General features: G+C 31.8%; 1 protein-coding gene across 6 annotated transcripts; it reads left to right on the forward strand.

Annotated features, from left to right (window-relative positions):
• Nucleotides 1-12,809: 12,809 nt before the first annotated feature.
• Nucleotides 12,810-23,325, forward strand: LOC148603109 (sodium-dependent glucose transporter 1B-like). Of its 6 annotated transcripts, none has more exons than XM_088552689.1 (5): nt 12,810-12,937; nt 17,192-17,455; nt 20,681-20,966; nt 22,079-22,268; nt 22,844-23,193. In XM_088552689.1, exons 2-5 carry the CDS (start codon nt 17,222-17,224, stop codon nt 22,962-22,964), a joined length of 831 nt encoding a protein of 276 aa, XP_088408815.1. In that variant the 5' UTR covers nt 12,810-12,937; nt 17,192-17,221; the 3' UTR covers nt 22,965-23,193. The 6 variants fall into 6 exon arrangements, with proteins under 6 accessions (XP_088408815.1, XP_088408809.1, XP_088408810.1 ...); XM_088552684.1 differs by adding an exon at nt 14,379-14,451 and having other exon boundaries at nt 12,819-12,937; nt 22,079-23,325; XM_088552686.1 differs by adding an exon at nt 14,626-14,662 and having other exon boundaries at nt 12,819-12,937; nt 22,079-23,325.
• The last annotated feature ends 2,163 nt before the right edge of the window (nt 23,326-25,488 follow it).

The following is a 25,488-nucleotide window of genomic DNA, read 5'->3' on the forward strand; positions in this document are numbered from 1 at the left end:
TTTTTACATGCGTTAGCCGAATGACTTATTATCTTGACTTATCAAAGTCAAGGGGTGAGGGAGTTAATTATGGTTTTACTGTGTTTAGTAAAGGAACCAAGAATCTAGCGAAAATAAAAATAATGTAATCAAGGGACGAAGACCAGGCATGGAAATAAACACACACAACAAAGAACATAAAGTAACCAAATAATACGTACTAAGTAACAAAAGTAAATGGGCAACTCGGACTCTACTAAAAACTAAGAGCATGGACTAAATGCAACGGTAGGGTAGGTGTCCTCTGCTTTTCTAGAATTATCTGCCATGCTCCTCATAGAAAATCAAAAAAATGTAGACACTGTATAATAAAATATTATGCTAAATATAAAAGCAGTTAGATGTAACATATAAAAAAGAATTTGAATATTTGACTTTGAAGCGTGTTATGTATTTATTTTTTAAACTTTGTAGTGGCTACTTTTAATTATGTGAGCCAAAATTGTAATTACTCCTGTGATAATAAAAACAAGAGAAAATGTATTTTCATGATAGTGTGAAGAAAAAGGGTATGAAAAAGTTTATTTGCAAGAAAGGTTCTCGAAAGATAAATTATTTGATACTATGAAAACAGATAAATCCGTATATCATATAAGATAAAACAGTCTATATTATTTTAAAACTTAATCCCAAAAGTACATGTAAATGATTGCAAAAATTAAACCTGCGAAGATAAGTTTGTCGTAGCAGGTGAGTTTAAAACTTGATTGTCTATTTTTGATCGGAATGTGGACACGGTGCACAATCGCACATAAAAATGTAATGCATAGACTTTACCAATAAAACTTGGTCCCAAAAAAATTTGGGACCAGTCCATATAAAATTTAGACATTGCCTATGGTAAAGTGATTCATGATGTAGAAAAATCCATCGATCAAACCATGCTCTTTTGGTCTTCATATGCTATATTTTAATGTGACATTAGTCCTTTCTGTATTTAAATCTGTACTTTTGAGCTCTCCAATTAAAATCAATCAAATCAAACCAAATCAAGATAATTTTTGCAAGGTACTTATTCTATGTACAATCTACATACATTTTATATCAAAAGCGCAACCCCCAAATAAAAAAAAAACTCAGATCGGTTATGTGATCTTTATCTTTTTCTGAACAAGAAATAAAACTTGATTTGGTCAGTTTTTGACATGCATGAATCACCTCCTGTCTGATTTTTAGGAAGACTTCTAGTTAAGTATACTGAAAAACGTAGTCAGACAATTTTACGAAGAGAACGAAGCTCACCGATCGAAAACAAAACCAAGATGTCACCCAAACTTATAGTTTGAGACTTTCTAATATTGCACAGTTCAAGACCTGACAGTTTTCTGGCATAGTGTGTGTAGTCGTGTCTGGACACGATTCTAGTCCAGCAAATAAAAAACCAGGGTCCGATCCTCACTTGATCCGTTTTTATTTTTGTCATGGTCTTTGATAATACCACAGCATAAGTAAGCCTAAATTTGTAGTCGCATGGTCATGAATGCTTTACAAACCAATATATCGAAGATTCGACCGAGTTGTGAAGAGAATTGTTTCATTGTGAAGATTTATTTCTACTGTATTGAATTTGATAATTCTATTTTTTTATGTTTCTTTCATACTCCATTAGAATAGCTTATCTTGATCTGCCTTAGTTGCCATCAGGACTGAATTTTGTAGCCAATCGGCGGTAACTTATGTTGCTTTGAACACTGTTAGACTCAATTCTGGTGTTATCAATTTTTTCAAAATGTTCAAATGACATTTAATTTTAAAAATTATAACATTTTTCCGATATATATAGATGTTTCAAATCGAAGAAAATAAATATTTCGTCCTTTATTGTTTCTTAGCATTTATAATGGTTAAGTGGAGGGAGTAGACTTTTGATTGGAGAAGTGTCCTTGATTTGAACTGCACAATATAGACAATAATATTTTAAATTTCTTGAATACAATGCTATTTCTTTTGGACAATTCATTCACCTCCCACTTAATTAACTAGACGATTCAATTAATCCGCTATTACATTTTTAAAACATAAGAGTTCGCTTATAACCAATCTATACAGTTTTCTGGTAAATGTACATGATATAAAAGCATCGTTAGTAATTAAACATGGAAGATTGAAGCAATGTATTCAATAAACTTTCAATGTTACAAGGACATGGAGCTGATATGAAGAAATGGTGACTCAGTAATTGGACCTGATTGTATTGTCATTAAATAAAAGAGGAGATTCCAGAGCCTCCGAAAACTGGCTGTCAAAAAGAATTTAACAAATTCTTTGATAATTTTATTGGTGCAATGCATTGCCTAGAATGACCGTTGTATTTGTCATAATTATAAGTACTTATCGGTCACATCATTCAGTTAAAAAAAGCGTGTCATAGAATGAATTGTTTGTTTGTTTATGGCATAGCGCTAATAGTGAGTAAATTAATGAATATTAGTGCGTGTGAATTCTCAAAATATTGTGGCATGTTTTGACAACATTTGAAAAACAAATTCTAAGTTTGATAACGTTTATTATTCTAGAATATTTTGCATTATAATTCCTACTAAGTCATTGTAATTCATTCTTTTTAAAATAATCACAATTAACCATTTTAAACGGGCAGTTTTAAAAAGGCTAATTTGTTTTGACTGCCAGGGCTAATTTTTCTAAAGAAGAATTCATATTATTTTTTTTTAGCTTTTTTAGAAATCATTTAGATAATAATTAATCAGACGGTAAATGTAAATAATTTTGCATGTAAAAATGAAAAGTATTCAATACTTTTAATTAGTGCAGAGAATTCAGGCAATGGCAAAAATCCTTAATCAAGAATTATTTTCTTGTAGTAGGCATGGATTGAATTCCTTTGATAAAAGCGAGTACAAGCCAGTAGTAATTACATTAAAATTCCTGATAATTCAGTATTTATGTGTTATTACTTATAAGTATTACTTTACAACAACATGAACAAATTCCTAATTTCTACTAATTTCATAACCTCTCGTTCATGTACGACACACATTTCTTTGGCTTAAGTAACTTTTTACTGTTTTTCTACTACAAAATGATTATCTAAAACTGTTAATTTTCTCAAGGAATCATTGTATTAAGACTTAAGAAAATCTGCTTAACGTAGATAAAAAGAAATGCTTGGGAACTTGGATATCATGATTTCTTTCTAATCATCATTTGCCTAAAACCTATTCCTAGTTTCCTTAAATTGTTTTTCGTGGATCTTTACGGTGTATCCATCTGCGCCATGAAAACTTATTTGTTCAACGCTTCATAGTTTTCCCTCCTCTTTCGTTTACCCCGGACATGACTTTTTATGATCAACTCGGCGGGTGTTTCTCGTAATGCAGAGGACACTTACCCTACCGGTGCACCTGGTCCATGCTCCCAGTTTTAGTGGAGTCCGAGTCGCTCATTTGCTTTTGTTACTTTGTATGTATGATTTTATTTACTTTATGTTCTTTGTTGTGTATATCTGTTTTCCATGTCTGGTTTTCGTCCCTGGATTACGTACTTTTTATTACCTCTATAACTTTGGTTCCCTTGATTACTCTTTCAAACAGAACACACAATTTACCTTTTGGATATGGAGGGTGTATTCAAAATATGCTGCCTTATTATTTCCTGTCATTAAATGAAGAAAATAACGAAATCTCCGACCTTCAAAACTCTAGGTAATGGACAAATGGGATAATCTGAACGGAAAGTCTGTATAACAAAGGGCAATATTAAGGAAAAACAAGAAAATAGGAAACCGTCAAAAATAGTTCTGACTTGATACGGGCATTTCCAATGTAAATGATGGGTAACGTCAGGTTTTATTGTGTGCTTATCCACTTTCTTCCATTATAGTCAATTACATGAGGTATATTACAACACAAACGTACAGCATAAAATCACCACCTATCAAATTCGGTAAAATTCAGGGGTAAAAAAGTACAGAACATATGAACAATAAATAAATCAGAACAAAAACTAAAACAACTAAAGCTTAATATTATTCATCAAATGCAGGATTGTGACAAATCGAAACTAATGAAACTAGTATTTTAAAGACAGCAGATTTACCAAAGCAATCATTCGGAAAGTACTTAATGTCAGCAGTTACATTTTTCCTGTTAATTTTTTAAAAAAGTTTAAGCCTTAAAGAAAAATGTAAACCGTTCTCCATTTCCAAATCAGGGAAAACAACTGTCGTATATTTGTGGGTTACGTGTCTAAGAAAATGAAGAACAGATTATATTTTTCTTTGAAAATGAAACTTTTTCACTTCGATAAGTAGCTAAATGGTTGTAATTAAAATGAAAGTTTCCAATTACTTACCGCATCTACAATAATTCATTTTTTTTAAATTTGGACTGTAAACCAGTTTGTCTTATGGGTAGTAGAATTACTTCCCTCTGCTCAAAATAAAAAAAAGCGAAGTCAAAGTTTGGAATATGAAAAAGTACTATTACTATGTTTTCATTTTTGATCTGATTATCCACTATCCTCAGCAATGGCAACAGGTGGCAATCTCTTCTTTTGAGTTTATATTATGTAATTACTACTAACGATTACTTTATTTATAAATCCACCTTAATTATTATATCATTATCTAGAAATCAAACTTGATGTCCTCGATTTCAAATCCATATCTATTTCAAACCAATTAAATAAATTCACAAATCATTCAACAACAATTGATTTTTTGCTCAAATTTGGAAGCTGTAAAATAAATTTTAGATTATGATAAAGTGAAGTGTACAATACATTTACCTTTAAAGGGAATTTAGAAACGTGTACAATTGGTTACAATTCAGAAGGAAATTTACATATAAAGAAAACACACACACACACATACGCACTTTATTTTGCTTTTTCCTGATCCTATCAGGATCTTATAAAAATATTTTGTTATATTTGGGTATTCACTGAAAGAGTAATCAAGGGAACCAAGGTTATAGCGGTAAACAAAAGAATGTAATCCAGGGACAAAGACCCAACATGGAAAACAGACATACACAACAAAGAACATAAAGTAAATAAAATCATACATACAAAGTAACAAAAGTAAATGAGCAACTCGGACTCCACTAAAAACACGGAGAATGGACCAGATGCACCGGTAGGGTAAGCGTCCTCTGCTTTTCTAGAAACACCCGCCGAGTTGCTCATAAAAAGTCAAGTCCGGGGTAGACAAACAAGGAAAGGAAAACTATGACCTGTTGAATAAATCAGTTTTCATGGCGCTGATGGATACACCATAACGATCCACGAGTTCATGATGACGACCATAAAACGTCTGTAGTGATGACTTCAATCTTGTAGCAACATAACCCTGTTCCAGAAGCCTATTTGTTAGAGTTCTAGTTCTGAATTTAAATAATAAGATGCTGCCGACATCTATAACTAGCTTACATTCTATGACGATTTACATATTGAAAACGCTCCTTAAAAGAACACACGACAATTTTTTTTATATTTTGAAATTCAAGTAAACATCACAATATACAATAAATTAATTTGAGATAAATACTTTAATCTGATTGGTTAAAATAATTTTGTTTAATCTCAATGGATGAACAAATATTGACACACCCATATATTCAGTTTAATTCAAGGCTACTTTTCTCATGTTTAAAGATAAAAATGTGTTTTACAATTAATTTATAAGAATTAACTATGATAAAAATTTTGTCTGTTGAAAAATAACATAAATTTTCCATGTGCATATTTTGTTTATTGCACTTCGCGCAATAAACAATATGCACATGAAAATTTATGTTATGTTTTTAACATAACATATCGTATCATGAAAACTCGATGCATTGAAGTTCATTGAAACGTGCAGCACTTTCGGAAAGAAAATGAAATATAATTTCTTTTTGTGTGCATGTTTTGAACAAATACAGCATTATAATAGTGTGAAATAATGTTTTACACGTTTACATTTTTTGTAAAATTTTGATTCATATATTCAAAATTTGTTTTGACGACATCATATCCACATATACTATTATAACTTCTACAATAATAAAATAACTAAATCGCTGCTTTGTAAGATATGAATCATCGAAATCAATGCAAAAGAAAGAAATAAGACACATGTTGACGAAGTAATTGTTAGAATCTAAAAATCATTTTCTTTTCATATTGAATGTAAATGTGTCCGAAAAAAAATGAGAAAAGTGTCAATACAATGAATGGATTTTTCCCTTTAGCAGATGATATTTCATAATGACAAGGTTAAATTGGATATTCTTGCTGGCTTTTATGTGTATACCTGTTTATTTCTATGTTCTCATACATGTACATGTCTTTGAAATACTGAAAAGGAAAGTACAATCCGTGGCTGACAGACAGGAACATAGAAATAAATTAAAATATAGCAAAAATCGGTTACTCAGAGAACATCAATTAAAACGAACGTCTCGAAAACCGAATGGATATCATGTTTACCCTATAAGTCTAACACAGCCGTATAAACTAAACAACGTAAACTTGTGTGCAAATTCTAAAAACATTTCAGCAGTAGCGATGATATATAGCCGTCCAACAGAAACTACACTCCGGAATGAATTACGGAAATATCTAAGGAATTCTTCTTTCTATGCACCTGAGATTATCCGGTATATTTTCCTTCTAGGGGCTACGGAAGTCGATGAACTACAATTGGAAATAGAAAATGAAAGTATTATATATAAAGACATCGTGCAGGGTTTATTCTTTGACAGCTACAAGAACTTAACCAATAAAGGTATGATGGGTTTCAAATGGATAACGGAGTTCTGTATGAACGCGGGATTTGTTATTAAACTTGATGCCGATATGTTTATGGATTATAAAAGAGTGTTCCATACGCTTCATTCTCTTAAATTGAAGAATAGTTTAATTCTCTGTAATGTCCAGGAAAAGGGAAAGGCTCCAATAATACGAGATCCTAAGCATCCATGGTTTGTAGAGGCAAATGAGTTTAAGGGCCTAACAACCTTTCCTGAGAACTATTGTAGCGGTTCTGTGGTATTACTTACAACTAACCTTATACCATTGTTATATCGTATGGGTTTTAATGCTCCATTTTTCTGGATTGATGATTATTATCTGTTTGGAGATTTGCCATCCAGATTAGATAATGTTACATTTGTATCTATCCGATCCTTAATTGCCTTCTCATGGAGAGAATTTTCAAAAAAATGCAATGACAATATGCAAAACAATTGCAACATTTTCGCAGTACACTGTCATTACTTCGCATTAATTTGGGATGTGTGGCAAAGTACGAAGTGGACTGACAATTTATTATAAAAAACTGTTTTAACATTGTTTGATCTGTCAAATGTTACTACTGTATACACCGTCAAGCCTGGCTACTGTCGACACGATCAAATGTTCGTACTCTTAACAACGTCCAATGTTGACACTATAAAGTGTTGCTACTGTTTACACTGTTAAACGTTGCTGCTATTAACACCGTCTGATTTTGACACGATCAAATGTTGCTACCGTTAGCACCGTCAAACGTTCCTACTGTTAACCCGGCCAATTTCTAAATGTAAACCAAGATCGATTTTTCAATATTGGCTGGGTTCTAATTCCTGTCACTCAGAAATTCTTGTCGTCAACGTCAGGCGAAACATTCAGATTTTGGGACTTAATCGTACGCGAATAATAAACAAGAAATGTAAACACACGATGGAAACTACACAAGTTTAAAGAGAAATAGTTTGAATGTGTTAGTTTATAACATAAACGGGTGAAATGTTGTTGTATTTAATGAAGTTACAGAAAATACCAAAAAAAATTTGGCATGTTCGCATAATAATGCAAATTGACCTTTCATCTCAACCATTTTCAGCTGCATGTAAAATAATCTGTAGACCTTAAGGGTGACTTTGGAGGTTATAAAAAGTATTCATGACAAAAGTGGAATCTTCCTCTTAAGACAAATATAAGTTTAGTTTAGTTGAGGTAATCTTATAAAGTGTACAGTTTTTCCAAAATGACTTCAGCAGTTAAGGTTATGTAGAAAAATATTTACAACTGGAGGTTAACTAAATAACGTAGTGATTTTCATATTGCAAAGTTATAGATCCTCGGCTTGTCATATTGGCCCCCGTCGTTGCGTCAATATAACCAGCATTGGACCTATTATTTAGCCAGTATTAAAATCATTATGTAATAATACCGCAATATAGTAATCACTGATAGCAACGGCTTTTAGCGATATTCATTGCTTGTTTGGTTATCAAATTCTCCAAAAGTAAAATCCGCTTTACTATAATATCAAACTATTTGGGTTTTTTTTTCAATGTTACCAAAAAGCGATCGCAAATATTTTTTTTTTCAAAATATGTAATGGAATAACATGTAAATAATATGAAATATTTCGTCAATAATTGAAATATACAAATATAATATTTGTAACAAATATATTTTTGTTACAAATTATTGTTGATCAGTTTATGCAAAAAAAGTATTTAGTATTTTATAAATATGACACGTGTTTATCATATTAATATTTAACAGGCTTGCCCTTCAATCGAGAATAAAAAAAATACCGTTAGATCTGATTAGTGCAATTTAGTTTCATTGATAGAAAAAGAAGCAGATATCGTGAAACGAAACAAATCGTATAACCTTCATAAAAATAATATATACTTACAGAGATTACCAAAAGTTCTTCAGTAAGTATAAGCACACCTTCAAGTAAGCTCTGAAAAACCCCAAAAACAAAGATAATAAAATTCAGGGTAACAGAACGATGACATTTCTTAAAAAAAAACTGAAAATTCAAATAACGACATGAAGGCAAATCAATGACACATATTGTTAAACACTATTGACATTAGGGTAAAATTATTCATTTTTCACCAAATATCATGCTGCAAGCTAGCAGCAGACAACTTGGAAATGATGGGAAAATATCCGAAATTGATCAACGCAACGAAAAAAACACCATAAAATTTATATCATTTAACAGTTATCTACGGGATTAACCGTTGTTTTCAAGAACTGTCAAAACAATTGGATATATGTATTTATGAAACGCAAACAAATAAAATAGTATTTATGTCCTTCTAAAATTACAGGTAAATATATATTTTACAGTGAAATCTCTTGTTTTAAATTGCAACATATGTATCTTGAAATGATGATTTTTTCTTTTGTCCTTCATGTGGATAACAGAACGTAGCAATTACATACCATGATGGTATGTATTATTTTGGTTATTTTATGTTCTTTTTTTTTGTGTGTCTGTTGGCCATGTCTAGCCTCTGTCCCTAGAATCTTGGTTCCTTTAATTACTAATTATATTGGATTTTAGTGTCATTTACAGAGTTATCTCACTTAATTTTGAATTCTACAGTACATTCTTTATACTTTTATCTCCTATGACAAGCCAAGTGTTGCTTTCTGTTAACTATGACATTTTAAACTAAATATAAAAATAAAAACATGTAAGCTTTCGAACAATGAATCATTTTTTTTGTATGATTCTTATGTTTAGTGCTACTTAAAATCTTCTATAACAAGAACTCATACCAATATTATATTTGTAACAATTGTTGTTGAGCTTGTGCAAATAAAACATTTAGTATTTAATAAATATCACACGTGTTTCTCATATGAAGTGTCAGATTCTGTCAGAATCAAGCGGTGGTTGAAACATGACAAGACAAAACCCACCATTTTTAAAGTTTTATTTGACAATTTGCACCATCAAAACCAAGGTAAAAAGACAAGATTTTCCATATCATGTGGTTAAATTGAGTTATAATCATTCCGTATTTTTTTCTAACATTTTATTAATTAAAATGCACTGAAAATGAGCATTTCAAGGGCAAATAACTCCGTAAAAACCTAATTTTCTAACATTCTTTTAGTTATAATACACTGAAAATGAGCATGTCAATGGCAAATAACTCTGTAAAAACCTAATTTTTGTAACATTCTATTAATTATAATGCATTGAAAATGAGCTTGTCAAGGGCAAATAACTCTGTAAAAACCGAATTTTTCTAACATTCTATTAAAAGAATTCTGGCCAAATCCATTGGTGCACAGATCCACTAGTAATAGTCTTTTCATTCAGAGAAAACATCTTTGCGTGACATCATATCGTCAGATCGGAGGTGTTTCTGACTTTTTCCCATTTTGCTTGATTCTTACAAAAAATACACGTAATAAGCAGTTTGTACTTCTATCGATAATGAAAATTACCGTTAGATTTGATAAGTGCAATAGGTCTCATTGAAAATGACAACAGATGATTTGATAGTATATCATCAATTACAGATAAATATACATATTTCACAGTGAAATATTTTATTTAAAAGTCCAACATATGAATGTTTATCATAAAGTAATGCATTGGGTGTTGAAAATAATTGTTGCAATGCAAAGATGAAATCAAAACTATAATTGAATTGGGAAAAAAATCTAATCCTTCCACTTTTAAATTAATATGATTATACATACCTGTCAGTTATAAACAACTAAACTTGTCTTTTAAGGCTTAGATCATTACTAAAAATGAACTCAACTTTCGAAAACAAACCGATTCTTAACAGATATTAATTATTGATTGTTGATTGTTGGGGTTTAACGCCCGAGCAGCTTAACAGATATTAACACTGTGGACAATGATCTTTATGTTCTTCTGTTAACATTATATAACGGAATGCTGTCTTTGATGTTCTTTAGTAAAATAAGAACTGACAAGTTTAATTGATGTGAAATAAAGCTCTTTTTTGCATTTTTCTATTCTGCTTGTTTTAAGTAGAACTCCAGCTAAGAATCATGCGAAACGTGAAACATGGTTGGAAAGCCTACATATTTTTATTTTTGGATATTTTGTTTCAAAAGCTTAACTAAACAGAAAAATACATGTGGCTCTTCATAGAATCTTTGTTCATAAGAGATAGATATTATACAGAATGCGCTAAAGTAGATAAAGGAGATAACTCTGCAAATAACACAGTAATACTACAGAAACTTTTGGATTTTCAATGTGAATTATCTCCTAAGCGCAGACATACTGGAATGAATGATTATACATTCCATCATATAGACTTATAAAACAATAAAAAAATAAAAAATGTGTAGCTTTTTTTTTGGTATATCATATTTTACAGAATTTGCATGATTCTTACAAAGACTGCAACTTAACGTTTGCTACTTTTGACACATAATTGCATTGGGCTATTATGGGTGGGAAAAAATACTTACGGCTCTTCCTAGATTTTGGGATGATTAAAAATACACTACCATAAATAGTAAAAAAATAGGAGCCCACTGCCATGAACATTTACGATGACGGCCACTTGAATTGTAGTAATCCGTCTGAATAAAAATTGTACTTTTTCACATGTTTTACTGCACTTTTGAAATGGTAGGTACAGGTGAAAATTAGTTATGTTCTGTTAATTTAGCCAATATTTTTAATCGGGGATTACGTATACAATATTCAAGGCATAATGCATGGCGTCTGATTATTCTGTCTATATGATCAAAAATTTTAAGTTGATTTCAAAACTATATCACACGAAACCATCAAGATTATTTAAACGAATACAACATACACACACACACACACACACACACACACACACACATGTATGACATATATATCCGGGTGAAATCTTATTCTGTGGAAATTATTTCACATTATTTTTTTCCAGAGGATATTATTTCCTTATGATAAATTTTCCACACCTTTTAAATTGTTTCCACTACTTGAATAATGATATTTACTATAAATTATGAAAATGCTACAGGATTTAGTAATTGTACACAGTAATATTCTGAAAATAGTTCAGCTGGAGTGAACAAAATTCATAATTGTACACAGGATATTATTTCATACTATAGTATTAAATAATGTCCTGAATATAGTTCACATGGAGTGAACAGAATTCATATTTTTAATAAAATAGATTTTATTTATCAATTAAATAATGTCCTGAGTGAAAAACTATGTGTAAAACATTGCATGAAATAGCATCCAGAATATATGCTTATAATCATCTGAAAACACCATGGATGAAAATTAATATCTAAAACTAAAAACATCCTAGATACTGATTAATAACTAAATGTCGAAAAGCATCCTGGATCACATGTCACATCAAAAACTATCCGAATCGTTAACACCTAATACTGTGAACTGTTTTTATCCCACAAAAACCCAAGCCCCTTAATAAAACCCTGTCAGATACTTGTATGTTCAATCATCATAATGTTGGGTATGGAAACAATTTAATAGCCGTGGAAAACATTTAACTATAATAAAATATCCCCGGATTAAATTTGTCATGACATTATTTTTTCCGGTGGAAAGTATTTCACACAGGATAATATTGGATGTCACACACACACACACATATATATACACACATTACCATAAAACATGTATTCACGTTGAACATCTTTATATATATCAATAAAGTATACAGAAGACTGATTAATTTTTTGCAAAAGAAAAATTTCGATCTTCCAATGCTGAAATAAGAAATCATTCTTTTTCTTATACCTAATTTATCTGAATATATAGTCACATTTAGTCTCTTCAATCCTTTTGTGGTTTGTACTAATTTAAATCTTCGATTTATTTCGACTTGGTCCATTTAACATACAAATATAATTACATTTTCAAAATAATTTAACATGTAACATGAACGGTACAAATTTGAAGAATGTATCCATACGTGCAGTTATAGGAAAATAAAACAGAGGTCGCGTTGTTAAATGTCTATTATTGATCGACATTCAAGGTTGTTGATACTACTTCTAAAAATAGATTTGTATAATAAAAACACCGAGCAGGAAATACTGTTCACACTGATTGTCCGTTTCTACATTGTTCCTTGTGACCACGTAAGCTGTTATAAGATTAAAGTAATGAACTCGTGTGAGTGCAACAATTGAGGTAAGTTTGTAATTAAAAACCACGTGGTACAATAATTTACCACGTGTTCGAAGTCCTGTATAAAACGAGCCGTCTTGAGAAAACAATAGATGATTTAATCGAAATCTACCTGAAAATGCTTTAAATATTTTATTTTACTTATATATCATATATACATCAATATGTTTTATAAATGATTATTTTGTAAAAAAAAATTGATTACTCTATAATGTTTGTAAATATGTATGATATTTTCATACACCTATCGGTTCATCTACGGATTTGGCAAATGGGGATGTGGGGAGGGTCGGAGTACCTTCTATCCCTTTCAATGACGTTTGAAAATTTCTAAAAAAATTAAACCATTTTTGCTTTTTTGAAGCTTTTTATAGCTTAATATTAGAAAAATTACAAAAAAGGGGTTTGATCGCACCCAACGCAACTCCATTTCCGATGCCATGCTTTAATGATTCGACTTATTCGACTGTAACAATCTATGCTTAAAAATTCGTTTTACCTGTGATCTTGCAAGTAGCCTTAAACATTCAATGAGTCTTTAAGAGATTATAAATTATAGTACAATTAAACTTTTATTGCACGTGTATTTTCACATCGAAAGACTTTTCTGTCTATTCACTACTACGTTTTAGTCCACCCCATCCCCCTTTCTATTCCAATCATCAACGTAATGTTGATTTTCAGGTACCTTTATACCTCCCATTATCGAATTAATTTGTCTCCAAAGAATATTTTCGGATTCTTATTCATTATGAGCCTATATTTGTACTCACTTGGTAAAAAAGCCACGAATTTTGTGACTCGTTTGCTTCAGCGTCTGTCTTCTTGGGACAGCATGTGTAAACAAACCAGATAGATTTAGGTATCATTACGTAACCAATTGTCTCAGCTTTACAAATGTACCAAGAAAGTTGCGGTAACACTTGCGATTTTTGAGTAAAATGAACAAATGTAACACTACACCACCGAGAAATCGCTTTAATTAAACAAATTTTTCAATGTTAAAACACCTAAAGTATTTATGTTCTGTAAAAAATGACTTATTTGTTGTTTTTTTTCTGTTGAGTATAGCAACTATTATATTTCTGGTGTTCTTGATGACTTGTGGTGATTTTCGATTTTCAAAAAATGCAAAAAAAAAATGGGATTTTCGATTTTCCCACAAAAGTCATTTCTCCACTAAAACGGCTAAAATTTAGTATCATTCGATAGATAATTTAGTTTCTGCATCGACATCAAACAGAATTCTAATTCACAGGGCACCGATACTGTTAAACTCATATTTTAGGCATTCATAGTTCAGAAAATGATGTACCAAACTTATCTGATTAATTTAGGCGCGAAGAATTTCGTTTCGGGTTTACAATTACTAAAAAATCGTAAAAAGGGAATTTTCAGAATTTTTTTATTTCTTCTATATCACGTTTTATTGTCTTTTTTACAGAATACCATAGATCAAACATATTTTGTGTGATAGAGTACATTTATATAGTGTCTTAGCTTTCAAATGAGTCCAGGTAATAAATATTTGAATTTTTTCAAGCCAATTAAGGTGAAAAATTGCCACCCCAACCCATGAAAATATACCCCAACATGAACCACAATGTTGATTTTAGCATATAAACGATGTAAGACATGTTGGAAACTATTCTTTTAATTATCAATATATCTAACTTATCTGCTCATTTCAGGTGTGCATTGTTCAGTTTCAAAGTTTTGCATAAAAAGGTGAATTTTTAGAATTTCATATTTTCTTCCATTTCAACGGTAATTCAAAAACCGTACATCAGACAATCCTAGGTTTATTCAAAGACAATTATATAATGTATTAGCTTTCTAATTATTCCAAGTTATGAATATTTGAACTTTTCTAAGTCCAATAAAGTGAAGAATTGCCACCCCTACCCATATTTAAATGCTTATGTGATGTAGGGTATTTGAAACACAAAAATTCCCTTTTTTTACTCCAAAACCGGTATTGTCGTCGCACTTTTTTGGTACCATTGTAGACATTGGGCTATATGTTGATACCTATATATATGTCAATTTGCTTCTTTACGGAGAAAGTAGAAGTTCGAAGAGTAAAGTAACATAACAAACGGATTTTTTTTTTGCTTCAACAAGGTATAAAAAGTAGCCAAAAAACAAAAATGCTTCATTTTTGGGGAGACAAACTGATTCGTCAATGGCAGGTATAAGGGTAGCTGAAAATTATATTTCCCTTGATGATTGGGGTGCACGGGGGTTATCTCAGTCCACGTACTGAAAAAAAGAAAAAAAAATACTATTTAACTGAAATTAATTAATGTTGTTTTGAGGCCAGCTACAGACTGTCCTTTGCTGTGAGAGTTTCCTCGTCGTTCATTGAAGACCCATGGGTTGCCTTTAGCTGACATTTTTTTTTCATCCCTGTGAGGTTGTTGTTCCTTTGGCATATTCACCATATTCATATAACATATATAAGAAATAAACCCCATTATTACTTATTTGGTAGCTAGTACCACTGATTTTTACTAGTATTCTTTGAGTATGGTTACTTCTGGTACTGTAATTGAATATGGCAACTAGATAGATTTCAAATAACAGTTAAGCTTCAAAACACTTAAAAGTCAGTGCTATCTGTTAATTCATGTCTATCTGACCCAATTATACAGCATACAGAGCCAAAATATGCATGTTAAGTCATAAAAGAAGAAAGCTTAAACTTATTTCAAATAATGAGGAATAGCTATAAAATGGTTACATATAAAACAAAACATGTTATAAGAGAAAGTTAATTAACAGAATTACTGTTTAACATATCAGAAACAAATGTAAGTAGCGCATTCTATTCAACATTTATTTTGAAAGGTCATTTTTTAAAAAAAATTATATTATTCATTTGTAATATCATTCATATTTTTGAATGAACTTTCAGTAAAGTATAATTTATGAAAATATAACTACACAAAAATGAAATGACTGCATGTACAAAATGTTCATGTTGCTGACTTAATTATGGATAAACAGCAAAATCTTCATTCAGATTTTACGTGTTAAGAATCAATTAAATTTGGCTCAATCCAATTAACACTATCATAGCGTTATAAAGTTGATCGTAAGTGATGACGTCACAACCAAAAATAGTATTGTGACGTCATAATTTACGTTCAATATCGCACTTACGATTTTTTGTGAAAAGGACTGCTGATCCGAAAGAAAGAATATCGTTTAGCTAGATCCTTTAATCTCAGTTTTCCCTATATAGATGACGTATTATCTTTAAACAATCCTAATTTTGGGGATTTGATACATTGCACCTACCCCATATCTTGACCTACACTTAGAAATCGATGGTAAAGGAAAACTATTGACCAAATTTTACGACAAACGTGTTGACTTTTCATTCAAAGTTGTCAACTTTCCTTCCATCTGTGGCAACATCCCTTCAGCACCTGCGTATGGAGTGTTCATATCACAACTCATACGTTATGCCAGAGACTACGCAGATATTTTGAATCGCTATAGCATTTTACCAAATAGGCTTCTGGAGCAGGGTTATGTTGATACAAGATTGAAGTCATCACTACAAAGGTTTTATGGCCGTTATCCTGAACTCGTGGATCGTTACGGTGTATCCATCTGCGCCATGAAAACTTATTTGTTCAACGTGTCATAGGTTTCTTTTCCTCTTTCGGTGCACCTGGTCCATGCTCCCAGTTTTTACTGGAGTCCGAGTTGCTCATTTGCTTTCGTCACTTTGTATGTATGATTTTAGTTACTCTGTGTTCTAGGTTGTATATGTCTGTTTTCCTTGTCTGGTCGTTCAATTATTGAACTTATCATATTTGATAAAGACAGGCTTTACTGAGCAGTAGTTCCATGTTTGTTACATGTGTTTAAACAATTATATATTTAGATCAACATTTTAGTACTAACTAAAAAGAAAATTTACTATCAAAATTGCTTCTTTTCAGAATGAACAGATTTAACATAAAAACAGAAAATGTATAAATTTTGATAGGAAAATAAGATTAAACAGAATAAACTCCAACTGTTATCTGAAATTATTGACTTGTAACGACGATAGTTTGCGACATGTCTGGCGTCGAATTCACAAAAAGTCGTAAGTTTGAAATTGATCGTAAATTATGACGTCACAATACTATTTTAGGTTATGACGTCATTACTTACGATCAACTTTACTCTTACGATTTTTTGGGGACGCCTGCTCTCTGATATGACATTATAGTAATAATGTTTTTTTTTTAATCAAAGGTATCATTTCTTTGCTAAATTATATGGTCTATGGAAGAAGATAAAGGCATCTGTGAGATGTCAAATGAAAAAATTACAAACCATGAAGCCACTGGTGATAATCATGAAAAAGAAGCCTTTGTCGATGAGCTGTCGGCTAATGTTACAGATGATGATACCGAGGCAAATAATCGTACTACATTTCTAGTCCTCTTGCGAACAGATTCAGAATACAGATTAAAATTTCTGACGTTTTTATCTCTTGTGTGGTCATTTTTTATTCTTGTAAGTAGACTTTAAGTGTAAGTTTTTGTAAGAATCTGACCAAAAAAAAATTATTTGTCCTCTGCATAACTGGATTTTGTTCAATATTTTTCAATAGAATGTAAATATGAAATAATCGTTCAATTTACCAAAGTGATATGAAAAATATATTTTCCAGGATTCTGATGGTGCAAATAGTCAAATTAAAATTTCACAACGGTCGGTTTTGTCATACCACGTTTTATCCACTGCCTTATTCTTACAGACGAGTAAGCAATTTTTCAGCTAAATACATCCGCTCTATGTTTGGATTTAGAACGAAGTCATTTTGATCTCACCTGCAAAAAACATCGCTCTGTATTACATAACAGGTTTTTAAACCTATGTACTTACTTATTGCATAATACTATTTAAATAAACATTTATGCTACCTGTAATCTGATAAGCGTTTATACGTGTCACTATGTTATTTACCGTATAGTTAATGAAAAAATGTCGTGTCTGACAGAACTACATTTTTTCTTCATACAACTGATCTAAAACATATCATTTGTCTGAGACATTTTATGCTTTACAGTTTTTTTATGTATTGATTAGTACTAAACTGCATTATTAGTGTTTATACGACCGCAAAAAAAAATACTGTCGTATAATGGTATCATGCTGTTATGGTCGTCGTCGTTGTCGTCCGCAGACACTTCCTGTCTGTTCAATATATTGAGTATAGGTGTAGATCTGTACGAAACTATACCACAAGTATCATTCCAAAATATGAGGCATTTGATTGATTTATAGGGTTGTGACTTGAATCTTTTTTAGGAATTAGGGCCCAAAAGAGGCCAGAGACAACGGATCTCTGAAATTGTACCACAAGGTGTCAGACCACCAAATGAATGTCATGATTGATTTTGGTGGTAAAGACATGAACTGCTTAGGATTGAGGGGCCAAAAAGGGGCCAGATACAAGCAGTTTCTTGATGTTTGGACAGTAACTTCAGTAAATGTGAATGGATCTCTTTTAGATTTAAGCACATGTGTCATTCCACAAAAGTAAAGTTATGATTGAATTAGGGTATTGTAATTTGAACCATCAAAGAATGGGACCTAAACTGGGCCAGAAACTAAACATATCCTTTTGATTTGGAAAATTACTTGAGTAAAATTGGTTGGATCTCTTTGAAGCTGTACCGTAAGGAGCAACATCACCAAAAAAAAAAGGCTGTGATTGATTTTGGGGGTTGTGACTTTAACTGTTGAGGAATGATGGGCCAAAAGGGGGGGCAGAAACAAGCATTTTTCTGATGTCCAGACAATAATTTGAGATCTCCTTATACCTCAAGGTGTCATACAATTAGAGGAAAGCAAGAATTGATTTTTGGGTATGTAACATGTAGTGATAAAAATAATTTAAAGGCCAAAATAGGGCCACATCATTTCTGGTCAAAGTCTCATCCTTTTTCAAACATTTAATCGCAATCCCAACTCGGCATGTTCAGAACTGTATCAATTGAGCTTGAATGGTGTGTCCACACTTGTAATTAAAACATATGTTCAAATTTGTATCAATAGTATGTGCAGTTATATTGAAATGTTTGTCATTGAACTAAGATAAAAATACTCGGTTTGAATTGCAACAACACACAAATTGCTCTAGTTTAGGTCTTACTCAATATAGTTGCATATACACTGTTTAATTGATGCTAAACACGTTTATCTTTTTAGATGTAGCGAGGTAAGCATGTTGTAATATTCTATCATTATTATTTTTAAAAAGGATTCATTAATATCAAACAAGTGTATTATTTATTCATTTATTATTCACTTTTTTTATTACCAGGTATTTTTAAATATAATGCTGGTGATCACAGGTTACTCCTTAAAACACGTGTACAGCATATCGAAATTATATATTTGACAGTTCTAACATCGTTGGGAATTTTTCAGACCTTTCTGTACGTTTATATATCTTTCCTGTATCAATTTGATCCGATGGAGCAGTGTAGCGAATAGAGTCGTCACATTCTGAGACGTTTGTATAATATTGATTTGTTGTGACATGCATCATTAATTTGATCCTCTGTCCTACATAATAACATCTAAAATAAACTGTCCCGTACTACCATACATCGTGTACTAAGTTACAGCCCTAGATTAATCCTACGAGGAGGAATGACCCGGCCAGCGAAAGCTATATTTTTATATAGCCTAGCTGGTCGAGTGGTCTAGGGCGCTGGACTTAGTGCAGGCGGTGTTGCCATAGATGTCACAGTGGTACGAGTTCGAGTCCCGCGGAGGGAACGACCAAAAATTTGCTTCGAAAATTTGACAGTTCTAACATCGTTGGGAATTTCTCAGACCTTTCTATATATATATATATATATACGATTGGTACTTTTGTATCTCATAGTTGGGTCCAGGGGGAGCATTGACACCTGCCTCTCTTATGAAATTGTTATAAAAAAAAACCTGAGAAGCCTGAAAAATTGTATATTTCAATAAATTTGTTTATCAAATTCCATTATCAATACTGTTTAATGTGTTCACTGATATGATCATACTATCAAAGTTTTGTCCCATATGATCTTACGTAAATGTAACTTCGGGTGTTCTTGGGCATGTTTATTATTTTTTTTTAATTATGGATATCAGGTCCAACTAAGGATATATTTAAATGAAAATTATAAAGTCCTTTGAACAGTTTCATTCTGTGTTGGAATCTTATTCTGTGTCAAACATTTAATCATAATCCAAACTCTAGACTGTAGTAACTTGAATGTCGAGTCCATATTTGCCCCAACTGTTCAGGGTTCAACAATTGCAGTCGTATAAAGCTGTGCAATGCAAAGCATTTTTTTTATATTGTAGTAACCCTGTCGTTCCGGTCTATGTATATATGAATTTATCTGGCATGTTAATAAACAATTACTAATTTCTAATAGCATATGCAATCTCATCTCATTTAAAGACATTTTAAATGGCGTTTCCATCCAGATTATTATTTATTTTGGCAAGTAGACATTACATGCTGATTATATTCATTAGTGATTCTTAATCTAGTTGAGGAAATTAAAGTTTTCTCCTAGGCCAATTCATTTTTCATTGTCACAAAATATCGAATGTTTCATTCCAATAATTTTAGGAAGCAAAAAAATGGCGATCATTACCTTTAAACTTTGAAAGAATGTTTTAGCTCTGGGGCTATACAAGTAGTTGCATGACAAACCTTGAATTGTACTTTTTTAACAGGGATGGAAACTAAGTCAGTTTGGACCCTCACTTTACGACCTTCAACTTATTACAGGCACAGACCTGGAAGAATCTTCGTTCTTCTATACGTCACATAATATCGGCTACCTAATTGGCTCTCTTGTAAGCGGTGTTCTGATTGGGCGATGTAACTGCAATTTTCTGTTATTTGTTACGATGGTTATGTATTGCCTTTCGTCAATTGCTGTACCGTGGTCACATAAAGTAGCGCTAATGAACACCTCACAAGCCGTAAGAGGTTTATCTGGAGGCCTTTTAGACACAGGTGAGATATCTGGTTGTTTACAAAATTCTGTTTTGGTTTTATAATTATTACAGATAAACAACTTCACCTATAATGTTACTGTACTTTCAATTAAGAAGCACTACAGTCGTATCTGAAAAAAAAATATTGGTGATATTTGATGGTATTGCTCAAGACTTACATGTCCTATCCGTTTTTTTTATACAGTTATTTCAATTCTAATGCAATTGTACGTGTATAAAATGTTCTGAAAAATATTGACGTTTGCCTCAACATTTTTGTAGTCAAAAACAAACTTTAATTTTCCATTATTTTGCTCATTATAATTTTAAGTACTTAATTCATAGGTTGAGGGTAGACCGAAATAATTACGAATAGGGTTCCTCAATGAAATAAACATTTTTGTTGATATAAATGCTGACCTCTGCTCGAATGCATTATCATTGTTTCAGAAAATATCGCTATTGCTTTGGACAGTCAATTTACCTTCTTTTTATTGTATAACTATAACAATTAATAAAAAAATCTTAGTTATGATAAAAATACTATGTCCATCGAATCATTTTGTCAAGACAGTCGTTTCAATATTTAAGTATCTTTGTAAAACTCTGACTGGATGTGATTCGTGCATGTCAAAAACCCACCAAATTCACCTTTATTTTTTGTTCAGAAACCGTTTTAGATCACGTAACCAGTCTTTGTTTTTCCTTTAGATGTTGCGCTTTTGAGATAAAATTTATATACATTGTACATGAAATTAACACTTTGCAAGGGTATTGTTCTTGATTTTGTTCGGTTTGGTTGATTTTAGTGGGAAATAAATGTATGATTTTCTCAAAAGTACAGATCTGAATATGGAAAGGAGAACTTTTACGTAAAAACAGAGCATATATAGATTAAAAAATCATTCTTTTATCGGTGGTTTTTTTTCTTCATCATGAATCACTTTAATATAGACAGTGTCTGAATTTTATATGGACTGGTACTTAATAAAAAAGTACCCAAAAATAGCTAATGTATCCAATCGTAGGAAACGATAAATAAGAAGTCATCACATACATTTATGAACGAAACATCGACGGTTTTTGGTTCGTACCGTTTATTTTGTAATTATATTGAAATTTTCTTTTCAGTCGCCAACTCAGAACTCCTTTCTCTGTTTGGGAATAAAGCTGGCCCATATATGCAAGCCATGCATTTTGCATTCGCCGTTGGAGGTATAGTTAGCCCATTAGTAATGGCACCTTTTCTAGCCGTTGAGAACAATGCGGATTACGGATACCCTAATACTACTTCTCAATATACCAAAACAAATGTTTCTAAGTATGTTGATATATATAGCAACAACAGAAGTATAATGCTACAAAATTTATCCAATGTGGTTTTCAATCAAAAGACATCAAAAGTTTATATTCCATATTCCATATCAGGCATCTTAGCATTTACATCAGCACTGTCATTCATTTTTGTGTATTTAAAATCAAGGCGTCTCTTTAGAAATAAAACAGTACGTCAAAAAACTATTAGAAATGTACGGCAGCTAACGAGGTTTACTAAACTGTTTATATTATTCATATTTTCAATTATATTTCTTCTTTACACTGCCATGGAAGACACAGTCGGAGCTTTTGTTACAACTTTCTGTGTTGAACAAATGGGCATGACAAAAACAGAGGGTTCATACGTAACGTCCTTTTTCTGGTCTTTCTTTGCTTTTGGAAGATTAACTGGTATTTTAGCGGGAAAGTTGTTGCGCTCAATTCCACTGGTTGCAATTTATTCCACATCTTTGATGCTATCATTTGTATTATTGGCGCTTGCACCGTTTATAAACTCTCAAGCGACTGTGTGGGTGTCAACTGCATTTACTGGATTAGCTATGTCAATTCTATTTCCAGTATTGTTCACGTGGACAGAGGAAGACTTTTTATTGGTCAATGGAAAAATTGCGTCTTTATTTATCGTAATGTCAACTGCAGGCTCCATTGCAAGCCCAGCTGCATTGGGTTATCTAATTGAAGAAGTTAGTTCAATGTGGTATGCTTATATTCTTTTGGGAGAAAGTATTGGAGTTGTAATTTTCTTCGCAATGGCAGTTTTGTTAAAAAAGAAATTGCCGCAACTGAAAGACACCCCTCTTCCTGATACAGATATATGCACCTTTGCAGATATAAAATCAAAATCAGATAGAGAAGAACATTCAGAAAACGATTCATGTGTATCAAAATAAATTGATAGGATAGGGTTACTGATCTCAGTTCTTGCCAATGTTACATATATCCTGTTGTTTGCCTTCAGAAGTCTCCCCTTGTTGAAAGTCCTGATCTGCTTGTTCTTGTTTATTTTCTTATTTCTAATATTAAATATTTTCATAAAAGTGTATTTTATTCGTTGATGCAAATTAAAGAAATTTGATATTGAAAGGGAGATAAATTTGAGATCGTGTACACGGATATTATTACTCTTCAATATACAACACCATACAAACTACTTGCGTTCTAGATCTTGGCACGTGATCAGCCTCTACTATAAAGAACCAATCGATACAAAATTTAGACACAGGCAAAGGTGGATCATGGTTCAGAAAAATCCAAAGAACAAACGGTGCTATGCCATAATTTACGCTCGACAAACCAATCAAGAACGATAACTCTTGTAAAGTGCCGATATTATTTATATATTTTTTTATATTTAAATTGCAAAAACCGAATAAAACTTAAATACAAATGTACTTGTAAAGTGACCTGCTTCTTAATAAAATTGAGACCTTTAAAAAAATTTTAACTTGTCTTTAAATGAATCACCTGTCTGAATGAGATATACACACAGTCGACAAGCCCCAAAGTGTGCATACTGGAAAAGTCCAGTGAAAAAAAAATATTATTCAAAACATAACACCTTATAGGCAGCAAAGTGAAAGAACAGCATCAATCTCCATATCCATTACAGTCGAACCTCGAAGTGTCGAACTCGGATTACTCGAAATCTCGGATAACTCGAACTAATTACAAAGTCCCAGCAAAACTCCCCTTACTTCAATACAATTTTACCTCGGATGACTCGAACTCGGATGAATCGAAATCTCGGATAACTCGAGGTTTTCCATCAGTCCCCTCGATAGGACTTCGAGGTTAATTAACCCTGATGTCTCGAAGTCAACTAATTAGTCGGAAAACTGATTGCTTTATTACAAACCATGATCGAAGTGTGTTTTTACAACGATTAACATGGCTTTTGAAATTATTTGTTGACACTCGTTATTTCTTGATTAATCCAAAATAACGCGTGTAGTGAAAAGAAACGAACTTTAATGATCTCGCGTATTCACACTAATAGTGATATTAGATATTTTTATATTTTTTTAATGATGAATTATATTCGTACATGTATCTGGATATTCAATTAAACATCAAACACACAATAATAACAATTTGTATTTCCACAACTACATCCGTTTCGCTAGTAAATCTGAAATTTCATCGTAGTAATGTAGAACATCTCCTGATTGTGAGACATGCAAAGCAGCATGTTATGAACGTATGACTTTTTCGACGTATTAAAATAAAAAGGAAATTTCCCTTAAACACGTGATGCCGTTCAGTATTTAAAACCTGATAAACAACACACAATTATTTCTTCCGATATAAAACGCAAGTCATCACGAAGAACTCTGTAAAATTAAGAACACGAGCATGTACAAACAAAATAAATGATGTAAATGCAGATACAATCATCGACCAAACAATTTCCGGGTTATACTCAACCTCGGATGACTCGAATCTCGGATAACTCGAACATTTTGCCTGGTCCCTTCGACTGCGACTTAACGAGGTTCGACTATGTAGTAAGACCTCGTCTTATTATTGACGGGTGTCTTTTATAGACAAATCTCAGCATAGCTTGTGTAAAAGTTTTCTTTATTTTGTTTGTTTGTTTGCTTTATCAAATACAAATATATATTAGACGTGTAGATGTGGAATCCGACGAGGTTTGATCGTGATTCTTAAATCAAGCTTTGAAGTGTTAAATTAGTGTAATACCTCAAGTGATACCAAAAGGTTTGTAAACCTTAATTATTTTTTTTTACATTTTGTATATAGTTTCCATTTAAACAATGTATTTCTGACACACCTTTATTTTGTGACATTGCACGATTGGCGCTTTGATTACAAGTGATATCGCACGGCTGAATTCACGATAAAAGTGTTTTATGTAGCAAACTTATCAGAGTGAATATCAATTGGTTAAATATATTTAGATATTTGCTTAAATTTGCTCAAATTTGGTCTCGATCGTCATCTCTTTTAAGTGGTCTATAAAACAGGATATCGCATCACTGAGCTGCTATAATTGTGTAGTATTAGAATTTTCTTCTTGTTATCTTTTTTTTATTATTCAAGAACAGTTTCTTTACTAATGTTCAATGAATACGAAATTGCTATGAACATACGTGAAATAACTTTAAAATGATGAAAACTAATGATTACGTCACGCGATTGTGCACTAAGTTTATAGCGTTCGATAAAAAAAATTATCTACTTGA

This window comes from Perna viridis, chromosome 11, assembly GCF_037379345.1.
Source record: "Perna viridis isolate PV_CMFRI_1.1 ecotype Kerala chromosome 11, ASM3737934v1, whole genome shotgun sequence".
In the NCBI taxonomy this organism is placed as follows: domain Eukaryota; kingdom Metazoa; phylum Mollusca; class Bivalvia; order Mytilida; family Mytilidae; genus Perna; species Perna viridis.